General features: G+C 31.5%; 1 protein-coding gene across 1 annotated transcript in view; it reads left to right on the top strand.

Moving 5' to 3' along the window:
• Window positions 1-23,903, top strand: part of LOC107440079 (cholecystokinin receptor) — a 296,121-nt gene that overhangs the window by 247,454 nt on the left and 24,764 nt on the right. The window contains exons 2-3 of the mRNA XM_071187349.2: window positions 8,363-8,563; window positions 20,032-20,202. Of these exons, the coding sequence (XP_071043450.1) occupies window positions 8,363-8,563; window positions 20,032-20,202 (372 nt within the window). The remainder of the gene's footprint in view (window positions 1-8,362; window positions 8,564-20,031; window positions 20,203-23,903) is intronic.

Genomic DNA, 23,903 nt, shown 5'->3' with positions numbered 1-23,903 from the left:
TGGGGATTAGTTTCAACTCTCGTAAATTCCCTTGTGGATTGTGTATAAAAAGAACATTCATTTATTTCTAATTTTCGACTTCATTATTGAGACATAAAAGATCTTTGAATTTACATAATTTGCATATACATGCCAAAACATTTGCTAAAAGGAAAAAATTACGAATTATATTTACTTCTTTTGATTCTTGAAATAAAAAATACTTTTAGGAAAATAAAAAAAAATTAATCTTAGTGTTTTTAATTTAACTTAGGTTTAAAATATTTCCTTGCAAAACGTTAAAAAAATTCATTTTTCGGTATAATTATATATTTTAAAATTTAGCTTTAAAAAAAAACCTTGTTTAAAGATATTTTTGTAATTTGCCTATTGACGGTAATTGTCTCTTCGCAAAGTTTTGCTTCCAAGTATTATTTTCTTTTCGATAATGTGTAATTATATTCCTTTCGCATTATCAAAACATCAAACATTTAAATTTTAAAATACCACAATACTCAAAATTTTAAAATTTTTAGCTTCGCTTAATTACTATGCATTTCGTTTATGCTCTTGGAAAGTTCCCAATTCGGGAAATTGTTCAGCCTTCCTTGAGTTGCATTTCAGGATTTTTGACAATCATTCAGTTACGAAAATGCTTGATTTTTAGCGAAACTTAATGACTAACTAATGATGAAACTGCTTCTTTACTCATATGTCATCCCATTGCATTGGTGGCTGTTCTCCGACATTCTTTTTTCCTGAATTCAAACCGTTTGCACTATATGACTCAATGGTACAGAGTTTTGAAAGGGGTTAGTTACAGTGCTTGAAAATTCCAAAATAGATTATGCATATTGATCTACTGTGAAATATGTTATTATTTTGTAAAATAAAATCATCCATAGAAGCAACTGAAACAAACATGCTAGCCATATTGGCCTTCTTACACGTTAAAAATTCGCCTTATATTAGAATGGAAATTTTATTTTCATTTTTGTCTTTTTGTTTGCTAAACTCAAACAGATTTGAAATTCTATCATCTCTGGACGAGATGAGTTTGCCGCAATATTTTAAAAGAAATAACTTCCACTAAAAATGTTCTTATGATTTTCTTCAGAAATCTTCAAATATTTTGACAGTCATGCTTCGAAAAAAAATATATTAATATTTTTCTTTGACTTTTTTTAGTTATTTTAAAGACTTAACTTAGTTTTTAAATTGTTTGTGCAAATCTCTTCAACAAACATTGGTCTTGACAATTGGCTGATTTGGAAGTACTTTGCTTTTTTGTTGGTTATATGGGCTAACTTCTGAAGCTTTTTAATAAAGATAAATTTTAACAAAAATCGACGTTTGGCTTGATTTTTGACAGTGAACCTGCGGGATTCGTATTTTGTAGAAATGAAAAAAGGAAAAGTAATGAAAAGTTGGTATCAGGTTTGCACTGAAATTAAATGAAAACTTCTTTCAGCCTGCTCCCAGTTTGGTTAAAAGAGATAACTGCATTTCAATACGATATCACAATATATACTACCCAACAATAATGGAAGACACGCTTTCAGTTTTTGACATTTTTTTAATTTCTCAAGAAATACTTAAAATATTATTTTGCAACTTTAGTACTGTTTAGATCAAGCGATTTTTCATGCTTGGCAATACAATTTAAAGCTCTCAAAGATTTGGAAAACCTACAATGAATCACGAAAGAAAACAAGTAGTTCTGATTCAGAATCTATTCCAGAAAATCAAGCAAAAACTTGTAATTTGTATCGATTACTTAAGTTGTTGTTTTTAATATTAGCGTAAAGTTTCGAAAATTTAGACTAAATATTTATGGAGACAGGACTTTTTCATAAAAAATAAATTATTTCTCCTAACGTTTTTTTAGCTATAACTTCATGCACATTCAATGAAATAATGAAAATTTTTGGAGAAAATTAAAATTACAAAATTCTTGATTTAAAATTCTAAAAAATTCGTTAAAAATTGCACAAGATATTAGTGTTTAAGCTAGTTCTTTTATACTACTCATGCGCAGAAAAATATGAAAAAGTTTTTTTCATAATTTTGCAGGGAATCGTATTTGACTACTAATGATAAAAGCTTTATTTGAATATCTTAAAAATTTAAAAAGTTTCAGTAATTTTTTAAGTAGTTTTCGTACTTTTTAAAAGAAAGTTCAAAATGGGTCATCCACAAACTTCATATAGTACTATTAAACAAGATTTATTATAAATGACACCGACATTGTAAGGATCACGCCTGTTAAAAGCAGAATACCATTTTCCTTCGCTAGAAAACACCACTAGATGGCGCCATAAGATTTAGAACTCTCTAAGGACAACATTTTTTTAGTTAGTTTGATTATGTTACTGTCGTTGGAGAGATCATGTTGTTTTTGTAGTGTTTAGTGCTGTTAATATACACGTTAACCAATTCGAAGGAGTACTTTTATTGAGTTTGTGGTCACTGTTTTGATTTATTTAGGTACGTACCGCCCCGGGTAGAAGAACAAGGTAAGAAACCCTTTTGTTGATACCTGTTCTATTGAAGTAGATAAAGAAATAAGTTATCTTTTTTAACATGGCATCCCAGCCGGCACTATCGGCTCGTATTTTAATGAAATAAGAACTATTTTTAAAGCAATTTTTAAAGATAATTCAACCACTAAAGTACGTCCTGTTTTTGACAGATCAGCTAAAACCAAAAACTCCGTATCAATAAATGAATGCATAGAAAAGGGCCCAAGTCTCATAGAAATTATCCCAGCTGTATTAAATAGGTTTAAATGGGGAAAGATCGGAGTAATATCGGATGTCAAACAGTCATTTTTACAAATATCTCTTAACGAATCTGATAGGGATTGTTTACGATTCATGTGGTTGAAAGACGGAGATCCTCAAAAGATAATTACATATAGACATTGTAGAGTAGTATTCGTAATATCATGTAGCCCCTTTCTTACTTGCGGCTGTTCTGAATCATGTATTAGATCAGGTAGAAGAGCCATTGAAAAGTCTTGCAGTGAAGATCAAAGACTCTATGTATGTTGATAACTACATTGCAAGTGTAGACTCAGTTTCAGAATTTGAGCATTTTAGATCTGAATCTCAGAGAATTTTAAAAGCTGCTAAATTTGATTTACGTGGCTAGGAAAATAACTACCTACTTGAAATGAACGAATTTGTGCAAGATAATTCCATCTGTGAAAGGGAAGTGTCAGTACTAGGGCTAAAATGGGACAAGCAAAATGACATTTTATCCTGTGAGCTGGTTAAAGAAGAAAACAATAGTGAACCAGTTACCAAGAGAAAAATCCTATCTATAGCACACCAGCTGTTCGATCCTATAGGGTTATTTTGTCCTATAACGTTGATCCCGAAACTTCTTCTACAAGAATGCTGGAAGATTGGAATTTCTTGGGATTCAAAATTGCCCGACGAAATAATTAAGAGATTCGAAAAATGGAAAGAAGAATTAAAAGAATTGAGCAACTTCAAAATTCCTCGTAGACTTTCAAACTTAAATCTTTCTAAATCAAGCTTAACACTTCATATCTTTTGTGACGCTTCCATGGTGGCATATGCGACTTGCATCTTTTTGAGGGCGGAAAGGAATGGAAAAGTTACTTGCCAACCTATTCAAGCAAGATCTAGAGTTGCCCCATTGAAAAAAGTGTCGATACCAAGATTAGAATTACTTGCATGTAACATTGGAGCTAGATTGGCTGATACAGTAAAAAAGGATTTAAGATTGGAAGATATTGAAACATTTTTTTGGAGCGACTCCATGGACGCTCTTTATTGGATAAGGAAAGAAGGCCCTTGGACGATTTTCGCATCCAATCGAGTTGACGAAATTAGAAGACTTTCTAATGCTAGTGACTGGAAGTTTGTTCCGGGAACCCAAAATCCAGCGGATTTGCCTTCAAGAGGTTGCACAGTTAAAACCCTATCGAAGAGACAATGGCACGAAGGAACATCTTGGCTTAAAGAATCAAGAGACAACTGGCCTAATTTTGATCTAGTTCCTGATGAAAACATAGTGTATGCCGAGAAGAAGAAAATCATTGTATCATCTTTAAATATGAAAGATGACGAATTTTACAACAACATATCATCCTACAAGAAAATAATCAGAATTACAGGCTGGATATATAGATTTTTTGAAAATTCCAGAGCAAGCAGTAAGAAAACAGGAAAATTATCTGTAGAAGAGCTTATTAGAGCTGAACTCAAAATCTTGAAAAGGGTTCAAGAAGACTCATTCCAAGGCGAAAAATTGAAGAGTCTGAAGCTCCTGTCGATATTTACAGACGCTAATGGACTTGTGAGAATTAAAACAAAAATCATTATGCGAGAAGACAATTAAAACTTTAAAGTTCCAATTATTTTACCATCTGATCATCATTTTGATAAGAGACTTATTTTACACAAACACCAAGAACTTGGACATCCTGGAGTACAATCTTTAATGGTAGCTCTGAGAAAAGATTATTGGATATTAAAAGCTAGAAGAACTGTCAAAAAGGTACTGAAAACCTGCATAACTTGTCAACGATTTAATGTGAAAAGACCTGAAATACCAGAAGGAATACTCCCGGAGGACAGAGTAAAAAACGCCTCAATTTTTGAAGTTATAGGAGTGGATGTTGCTGGACCGTTGCTTACGAAGGATAACAAAAAAGTGTGGATTGCAATTTTCACCTGTGCGATTTATAGGGCAGTACACTTAGAACTATTGACATCACTTTCAACAGATAATTTCATACTTGCCTTAAGAAGATTTATCGCACGCAGAGGACGTCCGTCAATTATCTACTCCGACAATGGGACTAATTTTATTGGAACTAACAACTCTCTGAAGACTTTTCTCCAATTTTATGGAGATTCCTACCTCCGACTGCTCCATGGTGGAGAGGATTTTTTGAAAGGTTAATAGGACTTTTGAAAAGAATTTTGAGGAATGTCCTAGGTCATGCATCCTTAAATTACCAGGAAATTGAAACTGTTTTGTGTGATTGTGAAAGCCAACTCAATTCAAGACCCTTAACATATGTTAGCGATGATCCCGATGATTTATGTCCTTTAACACCTGATTTATTCCTGAAAGACACTCATACTAGTAGTACTACGGACTTGGATAGATTAAAGCTAACTGACAAGACGGAATTAAACAAAAGACTTGCTTATAGAAGAAGACTGATGACAGATTTACGAGCAAGATTCCGTAGTGAATATCTGAGGCAGCCACATCATAGACTGACAGTTCGAAAACCAACATACCATCCTAAAGTTGGAGATATCATCTTGATTTGGAATGATAATCTCAAAAGAATACATTGGCCCTTGGGAAAAATACTCTCAGTTTACACAAGTAAAGATGGACTGATCAGAAGAGCCAAAGTTAAGACAAAATCCGGAATCCTGATCAGACCAATTCAAAATCTCTGCCCATTAGAACTGGACGAGGAGAATCTCAACAGCGAAGATCAGCTGCCAGAGACTTCCAAAGATGAGCCAGAAAGAACATCATCGGACATTCCTGATTCAGTTCCTGCTACTACCAGAGTTGGACGTGTTGTTCGCCCACCATCCAGATTTGGACAGTGAAGTATTGAGATTTTGTTCAACATGCCCCGAAACTCAAAAAGGGGAGTGTTAAAAACAGAATACCATTTTCCTTTGCTAGAAAACACCACTAGATGGCGCCATAAGATTTAGAACTCTCTGAGAACAACAATTTTTTAGTTAGTTTGATTATGTTACTGTCGTTGGAGAGATCATGTTGTTTTTGTAGTGTTTAGTGCTGTTAATATACACATGTTAACCAATTCGAAGGAGTACTTTTATTGAGTTTGTGGTCACTGTTTTGATTTATTTAGGTACGTACCGACCCGGGTAGAAGAACACGGTAAGAAGCCTTTTATTGATACCTGTTCGTTTGAAGTAGATAAAGAAATAAGTTAACTTTTTTAACAACGCCCATGGAAGTATGTTTTCTTTTGCATGTTTCCTTTCTCTATACCAGGGATGGCGAACGAATGGCACGCGTGCCATTTATGGCACGAGACGCAATATTTTGGGCACGCCATCGATCACAATTGTTATTACACTATGAAGCATATGTAACAATTAAAATAAAAATAACAAAAACAAACAAAATAATAAACAATCATTAATAAAAAAATTAAGAATTAATGCTAAAAAAACAATTAATAACCATAAAAAACAAGCTAACAATAAATAACTAGCAAAAAAAAAAAAATAATAATAACTGTCCTGCTTAAACTAACATCCTACAACTTAATATAAGTTATTTGTCATCTAATCTGCAACAACAGAATTCACACTGATGTTACCTTAAGTTGTTTTAAGACATGGCAAAATGTATTTTTCTTTCAATGTAAATAAAGAGTTTTGAATTGATTATTATAATTAATAAGTATTTAGTATTATTATTTTCCAAATAATCACGAAGTCAAAATTATTTGACGGCACGTATATGACCTCATTAAACAATTTTTTAGAAAAATTGGCACGTTGGTGTATAAAGGTTCGCCTCCCCTGCTCTATACCATCAAAGTTTAGATTCCGGACGATTATTGTAAGGCATTATCATTTGTTAAATTTTGTCTTATGAAACAAAATAAAAATTGCGAAAAATCCCTGATAGTTTTGAGCTTTCTTTTGAATAGTACAAGAACTACTTGAAACTTTTACGATAGTACAAAAACTGCTTGAAACTTTTTAATTTTTTAAGATATTCAAATCAATTTTCTTATTACTTGCAAATGCAAAATTACAAAATTATGAAATCTCTCTGCAAAATTATCAAAACCCTTTTTTAAATTATTTCAATACATGAGCAGTGTAAAAGAACTAACTTAAATACTCATAACTTGCAGAGCTTTTAACGAATTTTTTAAATTTTAAATCAACAATTTTGTTATTAATCTTAAATTGCTCCAAAAACTTTTTTTAATTCCATTGAATATCTATAAAGTTATGAAACGGAAAGCAAAAAAAAAATAATTTTTTTATAAAAATGTTCATATTTTCATTAGAATTTACTCTTGGTTTACGAAAATATATGCAGTTATTAAAAATAACAACTAAGGTAATCGATACAAGTTACAAGCTTATTGCTTAATTTTCTACCATAGGGTATTCAAAAATTCTTATTTTCTTTCGTAGTTTATTGCAAGTCTCTCAAACCTCTGAAGGCTTTAAACTTTATTGCCAAGTTTAAAATATCGCATGAACTAAACATCTCTAAAGTTACAAAATAATCCTTTAAGTATTTCTTGGGAAACTTAAAAAAATGTCAAAAACTGAAAGTGTCTCTTCCATTATTGTAGGGTTGTGTATATATAAAATTAAATTATTTATAGATTCCGGTTGATAAGAATATTCAGCTTCGCCGATTGTTTGACAAATTGAAAGATTTCAGTTACAGTTTGAAAAGAGGCATGTTCCAAAAAATGGGACATTGGCGTTCAAGCAGTTAAGCCTATTAAGGACAAAAAATTTTAAGGCCGGGATTTTGAGAATTTATTCTGCAGATTTTTAAAAAAAATTTTCTACAGAGTAAAATTTGCAGATAATTAAAAACCTGATATCAGTTAAAATTGTTTTAAAATAAGTCGATTATCGTCACATTTTCTACAGAATTTCTTAGTATTTTAGTGGGGATTGTTGGCAGATTTGTAGTTAATAGTTTCATAATTCAATAATTTATAATTATTAAAAATCATGTTATTTTAAAGTTAATATACACGTCTCTGCATTTTATTTTATGAACGTCGCTGAACAGCTTACCCAAATTCAAGTTTACGTCTACCAATATTCAACTCCGTTGGATAATAATTTTGAACTTTGTAGGCTTGTAATTTTGAATCCAGACGACAAGGGAACTCCTGGATCAACTTTCAGACTAATTTTGCCATCGTGGAGGACTTTTTTATGGAAGTAACCTCATTTGAGTTGCATGGAGAGGAAAGGAGATTGGCCACGTAAGCCTCCCACGCTTAGCCTGCCAGCAAGGGCATTCTAACCCATGATCCGTCTACGACTCAGGATATTTCACGTCAGCACTGTGGTTGGTGCAAGCAGAGTGCGGTATTCGTAACGACTAGCCATCGCTGGGACTCGAACCCGGTTCGACTCATCGGGAGGCGAATGCGCCTATCCCCTGATCCACCACGGTTCAAACCTCTAATCGGCTCATAAATCAAATCGCAATTCACGGCTCAAATTCACTGCAATTGCCAAATATCACATGACTATTGTTCGAACCTAGGCGTACATATATTGGACTCAGATATTAGTGTGCCATGGTTCCAAAATTACGTATTCTAATTAAGTTTATCTATCCTTTTCAGGTGTCTCTGTATCTGTTGGTGTATGGACATTAGTATCAATATCCTTAGAAAGGTACTTTGCTATCTGCCGACCATTACATTCCAGACAATGGCAAACTATTTCCCATGCATATAAAGTTATACTTATGGTATGGCTTGGATCATTATTGACTATGTTACCATCTTTAATACTAAGTCAACTTATACCCATCAGGAGTCCAGGTAATTTATTGATTTTAATATCTGCTGATTATTAAATTATAAAATCATTTTAATTAGTAGTGGATTATGCTTAAATTATATCGCTGGACAGGTGGCCGAGCGATCAACGTGATTGATTGTGAAGCCAATGATTGCGGGTTCGAATCCCGCTCAGGGAATGGATGTTTCTCTCTCTCTCTGTGTTGTTCTGTGATGTGTGAATGTGGCTCATCCTATAAACGGGTATCTGTGGCCGTGCGGCGTGGGTAATATTGCTCGCCGCCGTGACTTAGGTTCACAGGTACCAGCTGAGTAACGATAAATGAGCAACACTTCCGGCATCTTCCGAGGTGAAGAACGAAAGTTCAGTACCAAAAGTAAAAGAAAAAAAAATAATTATAAGAAATAATTTGCAAAATATAGTTAATATAATTAGCAAATTGTAATTAACAAATTAATTAAGAACAGGTATATTTCCCCTTCGATGTAGTAATTGAGGTAAGCAGGAAAGGATTTGATTTAAATGAGAAAGTTGTAATCATTGCATGAAGCCTTCGTACTTTCTCTGAAAAATCATTTCAAAGAAAAACTATTATATCGAAACCAAAACTTCGTTCATACACTGTAAAAATTCCTGATCAAATTACGGTATAAAGTACCAGCACTTCGGACGTCTTTCATAAAATCCATTTTACCGAAAAATCCATTTTTACCGTAAAATATTATAACATAATTTTTACTGTAATTTACTATTAATTAGTAACTACTATTAATTATTTAATTTACTATTTAATTAGAGTGATTTAGTGATTTTATGGTAATTATTACTGTAAAAATTACGATATATGAGATTATTGTTTCGTCACATGTTCCGATAAAAATGGATTTTGCGGTAAAAAGTACTGGCTCCTTCAATGTTTGTACTTTTTTTACCAGAATTTGATCACGAATTCTTTACAATGCACTGCTTGTAACCTCGATAAGTTTAAGTTGAACCGTCCGAAATAAGCCATAACCTTGTTGATCAAGCTTAAATAGGACTAATTTGCCTGGTTCAACTTATCATTTGTCATCAACTTTTCGGAAACATTTCTGAAAGCAAACATAAATAATGTTATATATAGTGGAGATCAAAAACGTTTCTCGATAATAAGATTTAATCAATAAGATTTTTTCAGTTCTAGGGAGAGTTAACAATATTTTAAAAACTCGAGCAAAGTAAAAACAGAAACACCTATAATACTATGCTCTAATTATTACATGAGAGAAACATTTCGGAAATCATGAACAAGTTTAAGATATGTTGTTGCAGTTCATTTACGTCTCACTAGAGCTGCACAATGGGCTATTGGCGACGGTCTGGGAAACATCCCTCAGGATGATCCGAAGACATGCTATCCCAATTCTGATCCTCTGCAGAGGGGATGGCACCCCCGCTTCTGTAGCCCGACGACCTGCACGCGAAGTCAAGCACTTTACGGTAGAACAGTTTAACGAGGACCAATACCGCCCACCCTCGATCCCTGCGCAGACTGATCCAAGTGGTCACCCACCCGCACACTGACCGCAGCCAGTGATGCTTGACTTTGGTGATCTGCTGGGAACCGTGTCTTAACGATCAGTCCACTGCAGGACTTAAGATATGTTATATTTTGGTAAGTAAAATGTTTGTTAGTTTGTGACTAAAATAATTGTCTATATATGAAGCAATTGAATAAGGTAAAAATAAAAATGCCCATAATGCTATGCTCTGAAGATTACATTACAAAAACATTTCTGAAAGCATTAATAAGTTTAAGATATGTCATATTTTTAGAAGATTGAATAGGTTTCCTAATCATGAATGAAACTTTTTTAGTTCTAGAGAAAATTATAAACATTTTAAAAACTCGAGGTAAATAAATTAGAGACAACCATAATACTATGTTCCCAAAATTACATTACGGAAGCATTTCTGAAAGCATGAATGGGTTTAAGATAGATTTGTAATGTTTTGAGGAGATTATAATGAATTTTTAAAATATGGATGAGACAGACTTGATGTGTTCTAAAAAGAATAATCAGTGTTTTTAGAATATTCTTTGAGAAATAAAATATTAAAATATATTAAATAAATACTATATTAAAGTTAAAAGAAACAAACATTATTTAAACAACTGGCATTATGCGTTATAAATCATATGATTCAATGAAGATTATTCCTATAAAAAATAACTTATTTTGTTTTTTTTTTCCGCTTTCCTTACATCAGATTATAGGTTATTCATTGAATCTCAAATGTTTAGAAAATTTATTGCAAATAAATTTTAAAAGAAAAAATTTAGCTGATAATTACTGTAATAACCGTTTAAGTTTTTATTATGACATTTCATTTCAATAACTATAAGTATAATATAAAAATTTCTTTATCTTAAGCTTTGTATCAGCAGTCATATTTCAAGGAAAGATTAATAAAAAATTGTAAAGAATTAAGATAAGAACCTCTAATTATTCATAATTATCTGGATTAAAGTAGGTATAAGATTAGTTTTTATCATACATACTTTGTTATTAGCTTGCTTTAGCAAAATAAGTGAAATTTTTTAATAATCCAACTGTAATTTAATTTCTTCAAAAAACTTTTTTGAATAATTTACGCCGAATTATTATACAATTTTAATGCTAGTATATTTATTTCCTGTCATATAGGTGTTAAAGGTTTTATCATTTTTCGAAATATTAAATATCGAAAGATAAAGGAAAAATCCTTTCATTAGAGCAAGTCTTAATGTAGATATTAAAATTCCAGTTAAGACGATGGCTTTTTATGTTAAAGTGACAAAAAACGTTAGAACAAAAGAGATTTTCATCGCGTATATTTTAATGTTTGCTAAACATGCACTGTTAGAAATTTCTCCGAAAAATAGGGTTAAATAACAATTTATTTAATTGTCATTTTACCTCATTCAAATAAAACAGTCAAATAACCATAAATAAAATAGTATTAAAACTGTGGAAAAAAAACGTTTATTAAATGCTTTCATCTAATGCGGTTAAACAACCAGAATTTTATCGCACCAGCTAAGTCCACCTAATGAAGCCACTTAGTTCCTTGCAGTTGGCTACATATTATAATCGAGAGGACTAACTTGCCAGTCTCAGGACCAACAGAACATGGATTCGAGTCCCAGTGTTGACAACGCACTATTTCCTCATTCCTTTCAGCACATGAAAAGTTTCCAGTGTCCTACACTCCCTAATTGGTGTTCTCCAATGCCTATTACCTAATTAAAAGTCAAGCTTCAATGTGCAGTTGCTTTTCTTTTTTATGGTTTCGAAACCATGCTAGTTGTAAATGGTTAAAATACCGTCTAGTTTTGTATTCATAGTTTTTTGAACCATAATTGTAAACGATTTCTAAACCTTAAAGCTATAAAATGTTCCTTACAGTATACTTTACAGTTAATTGGATGGGCCGGTAATTTAACTGTAATTTTAGAATAAAAATTCTAACAGTGTATTTCAAAAATATAAAAAAAAATAAAAACACTTTTAAAGCAGTTCATGCTTTTTATGCACAATTAAAAACAAATGCAACTGCTTCGAATTATCTGCGAAAAATTCAGAACTATGTTGAAATATTTAAGAAGATTATTAGCTAAAACTTCATAAAAACTTTTCAAAAATCATTGTTAGTTTTATTTCAAATCATTTGCTTAACATATGTCAAATTTTATTATGACCTTTCAAAGTTCTTCATTTGCATGGATCGAAAAGAGAATTTATTTCCTTTCAGTAAGTCTTCTTATAAATGCATTAAACAGACTTTTCTTATCCTAACATATACAAGTGTGTAAAAAATTGGAGAAAAACAGTTCAATGGAATTTAGCTAAATATCGATCCGAAAAATACCTGGACTTCAAACAACAGAAATTTGACAATGATGATCAAGATTTATCAGGTGATCTTTAAAAAAAAGGTCTTTATTTTCCTTAAATAGTTTACTACCTTTTCTAAATATGCTATGATTTTATGAAAAATACAACGGCAAAGTAGGGTGTCCCCTTAATGACTATTATTATTATGTATTTCTCCTTGTCAAAAATGTATATGCAACGGTGAAAGACCAAAATCTTCAGCATGTAGACTTTCACTGGTGAATGTCAACATTCACATAATCACATGGTGTTTGTACGAAATATATTTCGAAAGTATAGCTAAGATATTAAAAGTAAATAATAAATATGGATATTCAGCAAGCATAGTTGCTAAATATCTGTATTCCTCACTCGTATCAACAGATGTCGACATTCATTGTGCACTAATAGTGAATGTTGAATATGTCGGATATTTGAATTTTCTCCTTCGTATTTGATATTTTTTAAAGATTAAGTGACATTTGCCAGGTATTCCCTACACGGATGTTAAGTGCCACTGCCCGTTATTGATCTCGGTGATAAACCTCAACTTCATTTTTCGACCTCCATCAGAGCATATTTATGCTTGTCAACACATATTTGTTGACATATTTGTGATATTATGTTGATGGTAATAAAATATTAAAGGTAAATAATAAATATGGATATTCAGCAAGCATATTTGATAAATATCTATATTTCTCACTCATATCATCAGATGTCGACATTTATTATGCACTAATAGTGAATATGTCGGAGATTTGAATTTTCTCCTTCGTATTCACTTATGTTTTTTAAAGGTTAAATGACATACATTTGTCCAGTATGATGTTAAGTGTCACTGCCCGTTAATGACCTCGGTGATAAACCTCAACTTCACTTTTCGACCTCCACCAGAAAATATTAATGCTTGTCAATCCACATTTGTCGACATATTTGTGCTTGATAGTCCGAATGTACAAGAATATAATCGAATATTTAGTCTTCGGTCGATGTATATTGTATGTGTTGACTTTCACCCATGAAAATCGACATTTTCCAATTTTGGTCATTCACAGTAAAATACGCATATTAAGATTCATAATTTAATATTCAAGCGAAAACAAGACAGAAACGCCATCGAATACTAACATTGTTATGACAACAGCATTTAATAGATAAGCAAAAAGAATACAAATTGTGAAAAACATATGCATTTACAAGAGAACGAATCCTGTCCAGATGATTGGAAAATTATGTACAATAATGTTTCATTAAATAAACAGTGAAAAATTAAACAAAATAATAAATATATTATCCATAATAATAATATATTAAAAATAAATAAGTACATATAAAATAGAACACATGATTGAACAAAGAGAAAAAACGCATGATGCTCAACGCATATATTTACAGAGAATAATAAATAGAAAAAAATTATATGCTTTTTCGCGAATAATATGCTATTTTTATAACTGTTTGCAACTGTTACTCATGACTGCCAAGTTTAGCCTATCTAAAGCCAACGCTGTCTTCTCTTATTTTGAAAATGGCGCAAAAAAATAGAGAAAAGCCACAGTTTTGTGAAGCGTTTGTGGTCAAATTTTTTAACATTTAAAAACTTATTCCAATGCTGTATTACCTGAGCTCATAAAAATGTGTAAAAACTGAGAATACGACGGAGATTTTCACAGTTTTCCTCTAAGTGGAAAAAATTTCACCAAATTGGCGATTTTTAAAAAAGCTTAGTAACTTTTAAAATATTTAAGTTATTTGTTTGTTCAAAGGCCCAGAAAATTCCTCACGGAAAGATTATATGTATAGTTTAAAATCATCGCATTGCTTCAAGTGCACGATGTCCGAATACACTTAACTAATAATACACTTAAACTATGGCTTTTTAATTTTCCTTGGCGACAGAGCTTCGAAAAACAGCGTTAAAGAAATTTTATTAGGCTGAAAACTGTAAAGAAAGTTATTACATTACTTCACCTTTTTTAAAAAAAAATTTATAATATCGTCGACAGTTATAAAAAATTCTAATAAATAGCGCTTAAAAGATGAATATATTTTTTAAGTCTTAACAATTTGGGAGTTTTATAAAAAAAAAAATTGCGAAATACTTTTACTGTAAAGCAAGAAATTTCATAAATTTTGTGTGGTCTTTTTTCAGCTATGCTTTATGGGGATAAAAAGAGAAAATACAAAAAAAAAATACATTAGAAAGACGAGACACTAAATTAATATTTCTACTCATATAAGTGTTTTGAAGTTTCTGAAGTGTTTTGAAATATTTTAAAGCATTTATCTTGAATTAAAATTATGGGAAGCAAATTAGTTTTATAATTCCCCCAAATAAATATTCCATTATTTTTAAAGAATAGTACCAAAAATAGTATAAAAGTCCTAAAAATCGGGCGAAACTTTGTTTCAAGATGGGGAAACATAACTGAAACAAAGGACAATATTTTAGCTACTTCGATAACACGGGATTTCCGTTTCAAATTGCGGTCAAAACATATAAAACTTAATATTTAATAATGTTTCCAGGTTGTAGTAGAAATACACAGATGTTTATCAGTTTTTCAAGAAAATAAATTCAGTAGTAAGTTGAGTTTAAGAATGTCTCAAATTAAAATAAATATATTTTGTTTAAAGTAAAAATTTTAGCGGCAAACCATTTTAACATCTCATTCAATCTGCATTGAGACTTCGTTAACACTTAAACATGAGTAAAATAAAACTGAATCGTCAGCATCAATTTTTACTTTACTAAAAAATTGTAATTGGCATAAATTATAACAAATTATTAGAAGTGTTCCTAGAACAGATCTCCAGGATACACCTCCATTTCATACTTAAGGTATTCTAAATTATAACCCGTTACACTCTGTTTGAAAAAAACGAAATAAACCAATCAAGGATGTTGCTCCTAAATTCAGCGTATCATTTAACAGGATGAGATCAGGTAAAGGCTGGAATATTTCAAAGTTTCAAATCAAAAATTCGCGTAAAAGTGAGGGAATTAAATTTAAGTTAAGTGACAAATTTCGAAGAAGTTATCGGTAGAAAGCTTCCTCTGGCCTCAGGCAACCACTTCTAGAACCTCCTAGAGGAGATAAGGCCTCCGCATTGATCATTTTAATAGTCCGATATAGCAAGCATAAACTGCGCAGTGGGGGTTTTGTTACAACATTCGGATTACTAAAGGATCGGATTTCTAGTTCATGGTGTTAAGAATTTCTGCCTGTCCAACAGAGGGCACTATAATCAGTGACAACAAATCTGATCACTTGAGTGGCAGGCAACGAATTATTATGTTAGACTTATTCTAACTACGAATTAGTCTAACAAATATCACACTATCATATTGTTTGTTTTGATTGTTTACAGTTCTTAAATTTGATTGTTATTAAATATGGCCTTTTTATTCAATGCACCATTCTACACTGAACCATTCTGCAGTAGATGGTAACCCATGCGAAGGCCTTCTCTCTTCCATGAGGCGTTACCTCACAGCCGAAAAAGCCTTATTCCATGAGAATTAACAGAAATCAAGTGACGCAAATTTGAAAAAGTCCCAATGAAAAAAAAATGAGAACAATCCTCGATCGAAAGGATTCCTAATAAAAAAAATAGAAGTAGAATGGCCAAGAGTAATAATAGTAGAAGAACATGGAGTAATACTGGTAGTAATAAGTAGTAGGTAAGTAGTAAGAACTACAGTCCAAATTATTAGACGCACTGTAGGATTCTATGTAAAATCCTAATTATCAGGTGATACAATGCAGCATTATTGTTTTGTCGCGGCTGAAATCGATTCTCACTTTTTATGCTCGAGTATCAATTGGTTAAAATACGTTAAAAATAAATACAAAAAATCTCCTGAATAAGAACCCATTGCATGTGTGTTGAAATATAAAAGTATTGCATGTAGAAACAAAATTTTAGGATGGAATTTTGACCTATTCTAATAAACCATATCGACAGAGTTGCAGTTCATTTGCGTCGCACTAGAGCTGCACAATGGTCTATTGGCGACGGTCTGGGAAACATCCCTGAAGATGATCCGAAGACATGCCATTACAATTTTGATCATCTGCAGAGGGAATTGCACCCCCGTTTAGGTATCCCGACGACCTACACGCGAAGTCGAGCACTTTACGGAAATAGTTTACCGAGGACCAATACCTCACACCCTCGGTACCTACGCAGATTGATCCAAGTGGTCACCCACCCGCACACTGACAGCAGCCAGTGATGCTTGACTTCGGTGATCTTCTGGGAACAGTATCTTAGCAATCAGTCCATTGTGGGACGACAGAGGATTAAAAAAGGCTCAAAAATGCGAAGTACATCATTGTATGCAAATTGTTTCATTAGATTTAAATCAATAGCATCAAATAATCAGATTAATTTTTATTAAAAAAAATTATAACCTTAATAACATCGTAATCATTGAAATCCACGAAAAAAGAAGACTTGACAGGGTGCGTAGCGTTTGTAAAAAGTACTTAAAGGTGCTTTTTGGGAGATTTCGTTTTTAAAAGCTTTTAAAGGTGCTTTTTTCATCTGGCGTTTTTAAAAAGTGCTTTTTTTCACGAATATATTTTTTTTCCTTCAGTGATATCTAGCGGATCCCCTGCATTTCATGAAAAATGAGGTGTTTGCTACGTAATCATTCACACAGACTTCATGTTGTACCCATGTTATGACTTTCGCATGCGCGCACACTCGAAATTGAAACCCGAGTGCTCCAATTCGGATAGAGTCAGATCCTTATTAAATGTTTTTCTTTTTTATTTATAATTTTATTCTTGTTTATTTAATTTTACTTCTTACACTTTTTTGATGTAGGGGGTAAGGGTACTTTTGTTCAGAGTCAAGTTGAATTCACTCGGTGATGTGGGAAAGTACTGATTGTTTCGATTTACGTCCGTTTCTTTTTGAGTTTTTTTTTAATGCTAAAACTGTTCATAAAAAGTTTTTGTTTTTCAATAATATCATTGATTCAATATGAATTTTTTGAGTGCTTGAAAAGTTTTTAAAATGTGCTTATTTTTGATTCAAAGATTTGGCTACGCACCCTGCTTGATAAGTCGAAAATTACATCAAAAACAAAAGTATAGCTCCTAATTCTGAATTTTCTTTAAAATTGGCAAAAGGATTATTAGTCTTTCATATTTTGAGGTAATTTTCAATATTTATGAGGTTTATTAAGACTATTAAGGTTTATTTGAATATTTATTAGATTCTGTTTTTGCTTCACTGTGCTAAAATTTAAAATTTATTACTTTTAAATATCCTGACTTCGCAGTTTTAATAAGATTCTTCAATTCATAGGTATCATATTTAATTTATCAACTATTATTCCATGGATATTTTCTCTTCACTTCAAATCATTCTTTTCTTCAAAATAATAATAAAATATTATTAATTACCCAAATGAGTTTTGGTCTTCTATTAAATTTATTTCATTTTCTAAAACTATTTTTCATATTATTAAGTAAAATTAGGATATTTTTAATGCAGAATATTTCGAATGTTCTATTTAGGATTGTGCGCGATCATGTACATGGAAAGGATATTATAATTTATTGATATAGCATTATTTTAATATCAGTTATAACTAGTTCATTATTATTTAATTTACAAAAACTGCGGAAAGTGATTAGTTAAGTCATTTAAAAATATTTCTGATTAAACTGAGAATTTTTTAGAATTGATAAAAGTTTAATACAAGTAGATAAAAACCTGACTCTTAAGGGTTTTTTTTATATAATTTTAAGCAGCTCTAGTGCGACGTAAATTAACAACAACAACAACAATATAATTTTAAAATTAGAATTTAAACAAACAGTTGATATATTTATGAATATTTCAATGATCATTTAAAATATCGATATTTAAATGACCCATCAATATTACATTAAGATCTCTTAATTCAGAAATTATTGATTTTAGTCCAGTATTAAACTAATCAACAGTTAAAAAATGAGATTGATAAAGTTACAGTTTGAAAACTTTTTTGCCAACTAAATTTGAATTAAATACTTAAATGTATTAATTTAAATATTTACAATGTAATAATATAATTTAACCTGAAGTAAAATTTAAATTTAAGTGATAATTATCCGAATATTCTCTAATAACAATCTTTTATTTTCCAAATTGGGGCTAACCCGTATACTTTGAACATCAATCATCAAATCCCGATATGTTCATTTCATGGAAACTATGGTTTTTGGGTCTATCTTTTTTTAAATTTATTAATGAGTAGCACTAATTGATATGCATATTTATAGTGTGTTTTTCAAAATATTAATACGGTATTTTATAGTGTAACAGAATCCTATCATAAGTTACTTATGGTCATACTTTTCACTTTATTTATTTATTTTTGGCCACTGCAATAACAGGAAAAAATAATTAAAAACATTGTTTTACAAGTGTTAAACATATAAACAAAGCTTTCAGTTTAACTGCAAGCAATTCTCCTTGTGAATATTTCGTTATATTTTAGAAATTACTATCTATGCTTATTCAAAAATACGAATTTCGTCACAGTCATAATTAGGAAATACAATACGAAAATACCAGACATTACCAGGAAATCTTCTTGACAAGCGAGTGCATTAACCCCCGTACCATCCGACGTACAATGCAAACTGTTTAAAGTCAAATAAAAAAAAAATATCAGATCTTCGAGAATGTACAGAGATAAAAGTACTCAGTAGAAATCAGTTTCGTCAAATATATAAAAATCGCCAAAAATCATTTTACTTCACGACAAAATAACTATCAAAAATAACGTTTACTAAATAATTAAAAATATGATTTTTTATTCTGAGAGGAAAGATAGCAGGATAATCTTTTGGGAAAGAAAGACAGAAGTTATGGTGAAATTTTGGGTAGTATACTCCCTGAAAACCGTAGAAAGAAAAAAACTTTTGAGCCTTAATCCTTTTTAAGTTCATTTCATTAATAGCCGGTGTCCCGCATTGGACTGATCGTTAAGACACGGTTCCTAGCAGATCACCGAAGTCAAGCATCCTTGGCTGCGATCAGTGTGCGGGTGGGTGACCACTTGGATTAGTCTGCGTAGGGATCGAGGGTGTGCGGTATTGGTCCACGTTAAACTGTTCTACCGTAAAGTGCTCGACTTTGCGTGCAAGTCGTCGGGCTACCGAAGCGGGGGTGCCATCCTCTCTGCAGAGGATTAAAATTGTAATGGCAGGTCTTCGGATCATCCTCAGGGAAGTTTCCCAGACCGTCGCCAATAGCCCATTGTGCAGCACTAGTGCGACGTAAATGAACTATAATAATAATGTGAAGCCAAACGTTGCGGGTTCAAATCCCGCTCAGGGCATGGATGTTTCTCTCTAAGTGTTTGTTTCTGTTGCGTAATGTGTGAATATGGCCCACCCTATAAACGGGTATTTGTGTCAGTGTGGCGTGGGTAATGTTGCTCGGGTAATTTTAATTGCCCACTGGGTAATTTTAAATGAGCAACACTTCCGGCATCTGAAGAACAAAAGTTCAGTGTCTGCCGTTAGAAAAAAAATCATTTCATTAATAATTATAACATAAAAATTTTCTCTATTTTTCAGGAAAATATAAATGCCGTGAAGTATGGCCAGACGTTGATTCTGAGCGAGGTTTCAATATTTATTTAGATATCGTACTCTTGGTCATCCCTGTTCATATCATGATTATTGTATATTCTCTCATCGCAAGAAAACTTTGTGCTGGTTCAAAGTTCAACTTTTCCAGGCGATCAGGTATCCCTTTTTTTTTTTTTTTTTTTTTTACATTTAGTCTATTTTATAATTTCTAACTCGTAGAAGAAAATCAGCCTACTATAAAATAAAATAAAAAAAAGCTGTAAGTAGTACGTAGTATGAAGAAGGAGACTTTTTCTTAAGAAAAGACTTTGTGCAGGTTCCAAGTTCAACTTTTCCAGGTGATCAGGTATCCTATTTTTCTTACATTTAGTCTATTTTATAGTTTCTAACTCGCAGAAGAAGTTCAGCCTACTATAAAATGAAATTTAAAAAAAGCTGTAAGTAGTACATAGTATGAAGAAGGAGACTTTTTCTTAAAAAAAGACTTTGTGCTGGTTCCAAGTTCAACTTTTCCTGGCGATCAGGTATCCTATTTTTTTACATTTAGTCTATTTTATAATTTCTAACCCGCAGAAGTAATTCAGCCTACTATAAAATTAAATAAAATAGCTGTAAGTAGAACATAGTATGAAGAAGGAGACTTTTTCTTAAACAAAAATACTTGGAAATTCTTTATACAAATACAAAAGCAATGAGCCGTGTTGGCTTAGTGGTTAAGACACTGACCCGTCATTCAGAAGAACTGGAGTTCGACCCAGAGTACTGGTTTGATCCCCACTAGCTTCAGATTGATGGACAGTCTGAGAAGTAAAGGCTGCCGGTGCGTAATACTGATCACATTGCCACCATCATGCTTTTAGTCACGAAAGTGTGGAGCTGAACCACCATGAATCCCCCTGGCCCACAATTGGCTGTTGCGAGAATGCTATACTTTTTACAATAGCAATCTGAATTTTAGAAATATAAAGGCATTTTTTCTAATTAATTTCAAACATAATATAAAACTTCAACCACAATTTTCTTATTATTATTCAAATATAAATAAAATTTATGAAATTCCATTACTAGATTCGCAGTGAACAAAATAAAAACGCTATTTCGCTGGGTTTTTGCGTAACAAGTTGTCATGGTCAGAGATGACCTCCCGAAAGAGGTCTTTTCTTAAAATTATCAAAAAGTGGCCTAGAAAACAGTGGGAAAATAGGGGTCATACTCAGATTCTGATGGTCATATTACGTAAAATCAACCGGAAAGGTGCTGGGGTAAATTAGCAGTTCCCTCCACTTAATTAGCAGTTCTGCTACTTAATTAGCAATTCTTGCTAATTAATTGTCTGTTCTCGCAAATTAGATACATTTATATATGCAAAAAAAATAAGTAATGGACTTATGAAAAAAAGTGTAACCAACGCTCCAAAGTCATAGATAACACAAACACGAAACAGTAGATGCTACTGTTTCGTAGCAAGCACTGTCTCTGCCCATATGTATTTTTAAAGAAAATTTTAACAGAAAGAAGTATATTGCCATGCCATTCTTGGTATTACATTGTTCTTAGCTTTAATTTCATTTAATTATTAAATTTGTTTCTCTAATCTTTTTCTTGTTTAAAAAAATAGCAATTAACTTCTTTTTTATGTAGAAGACCGAAAATCAAATTTTAAAAATAGATATTCTTTCTATAGCTGCTAACAGATGAACTTAACTCAAGTCCGATAAAGGTTTGTCATAAATTTGTAGCGTCCATTTTTCAAATTTTCAAGTACTGTTAAATTATTTTTAACTGGGCAATATTTCTTCATCAGTTTAGTCTTCTTAATAATTGCCAAATAATAGATTTCTCTCTCAGAATAAATTTCTGACACTATTTAACATAACTTAGATCGAACCGGCAACGGTGGGTCTAGCTGGTTTCCCGTGTCCTGGCCCACCAGTTTCCTTTGTCGATCTTTTTAAATTATCGACATTTTATTTTATTTACTTATATTTCAAATATTGAATGTGATAAAAAAAATTATCATGGTATCCTAGTGAAATGCTTAGCGCAGCAGTTTCAAATTTTTTTTGGCTACGGAATCCTAAATGTTCGACCTTCTTTAAACGGAACCCCGAGACTTAATGATGAAATTTCAAAAGCAATTGCGAACAAACTGCTATTATTTATTTTTAAATAATGAATGATTTTATTTATTATTTTGTAAATATTTACTGAATGAATGAAGAATAAAACTTTTTACTTGTGAAGTTTTATCAATACTAGTCTTAAAATTGGGCTTTATGTCAGACAGTTGAATTTTCGGACTTAATCGGACCTAATCCCGAGACTTAATGAAGAAATTTCAAGGGCGATTGTAAACAAACTGCTATAACTTATTTTGAAATAATGAATGAGTTTAATTTTATTAATTATTTAGTAAATATTTTATGAATGAATGAAGAATGAAACTTTTTACTTGTGAAGTTTTATCAATACTAGTCTTAAAATTGGGCTTTATGTCAGACAGTTGAATTTTCGGACTTAATCGGACCTAATCCCGAGTCTTAATGAAGAAATTTCAAGGGCGATTGTAAACAAACTGCTATAACTTATTTTGAAATAATGAATGAGTTTAATTTTATTAATTATTTTGTAAATATTTAATGAATGAATGAAGAATGAAACTTTTTAATCGTATCTATATTAATCTTAAAATTTGATTTTATGTCAGACAGTTGAATTTACAGACCTGGAGTAGTATTAGTCTAGTTCTTAATTTGATTTATTGTACGCATAAACTCAAAATAAATGAGCAAAATTGCTGTTTTCATTTAAATAAAAATAAGAAAAGGACGAAAATAAAAGTTGGGAATATTTATCAGTTTAATATTAGATAACTAGCGGAAAATTAATTGGATATGAATTTTATTACAGAGCTTCTTAATAGATAATAATATTTTGTAAAACCATAGTTAGTAAAGAAAAATCCCAACTCACGGAGCCCCTGTGACCTTTCCACGGAACCCTTTGGTTCCGTGGAACACCATTTGGGGATCACTCGCTCAGAGTTAGCTAGCTAGTGGATATTGGTGTTTTATATTATAATATAATGGAATAAAATAGGTCAATTACAAATCTTAGTTTTTGATGTTACGAAAAAAACACTATTTGCCTTGAAACATCAAACATGAATGAATTATTCATCATAATAAATGAAACAATATGTACTCCACAACGACATTATCAACTGTAAAACAATTCTACAACAGCAACAATCATCTCCATATCTATATTCTTCTTAATGCTCTACAAAAAGTTTACTAAAGTCTTATCTTGTATAAAACAAGAAATCTTGGTTTGTGCTTCAAAGAGTCTTCTTCAGAAAAACGTTTTCGAAATGCAACTATAAAATCTTAGAAAAAAGAATAACAATTCAATTTGGACTTCAGTCTTTTCATCCATCAGACATTTTATTTGGTCTTTTATCGCGAAGCAAGAGGCAACATTACTTTTAAAAGATAAAGAGTAACTGTAAAAATGCTTTTAAGATTGTCCTGGAGTCAGAATCTACTTCTCCCCCCCTCCCATGTAAACCTATGGGGAATTATATGGGTGCCAATTCCTGTTTATTAAGATAACAATTAATATTTGAAAATATTTTTCGTTTTATTTTATTCGCTGAATAGTATTTTATTTAACGTAATTACCAAATTATAATTTTTAAAGTTTTCAGTATTTTATAAACTGTAAAAAATGAATACTTAAATATCACGAAACTTTCTTCGTTTTTCTTTTCTTTTTTTTCTTTTTTTTTTTGGCGCTTTCCTAGCATATGCTCGGAGCAAAAAGTTTGTTAAAGTGACGAAATAACTACTGTCACT

Source organism: Parasteatoda tepidariorum, chromosome 11 (genome assembly GCF_982258835.1).
Source record: "Parasteatoda tepidariorum strain Cologne lab strain chromosome 11, Ptep-v5.0, whole genome shotgun sequence".
Lineage (NCBI taxonomy): Eukaryota > Metazoa > Arthropoda > Arachnida > Araneae > Theridiidae > Parasteatoda > Parasteatoda tepidariorum.
The sequence above is the reverse complement of the archived record's forward strand: the minus strand, read 5'-3'. Positions and strand labels throughout refer to the sequence as shown.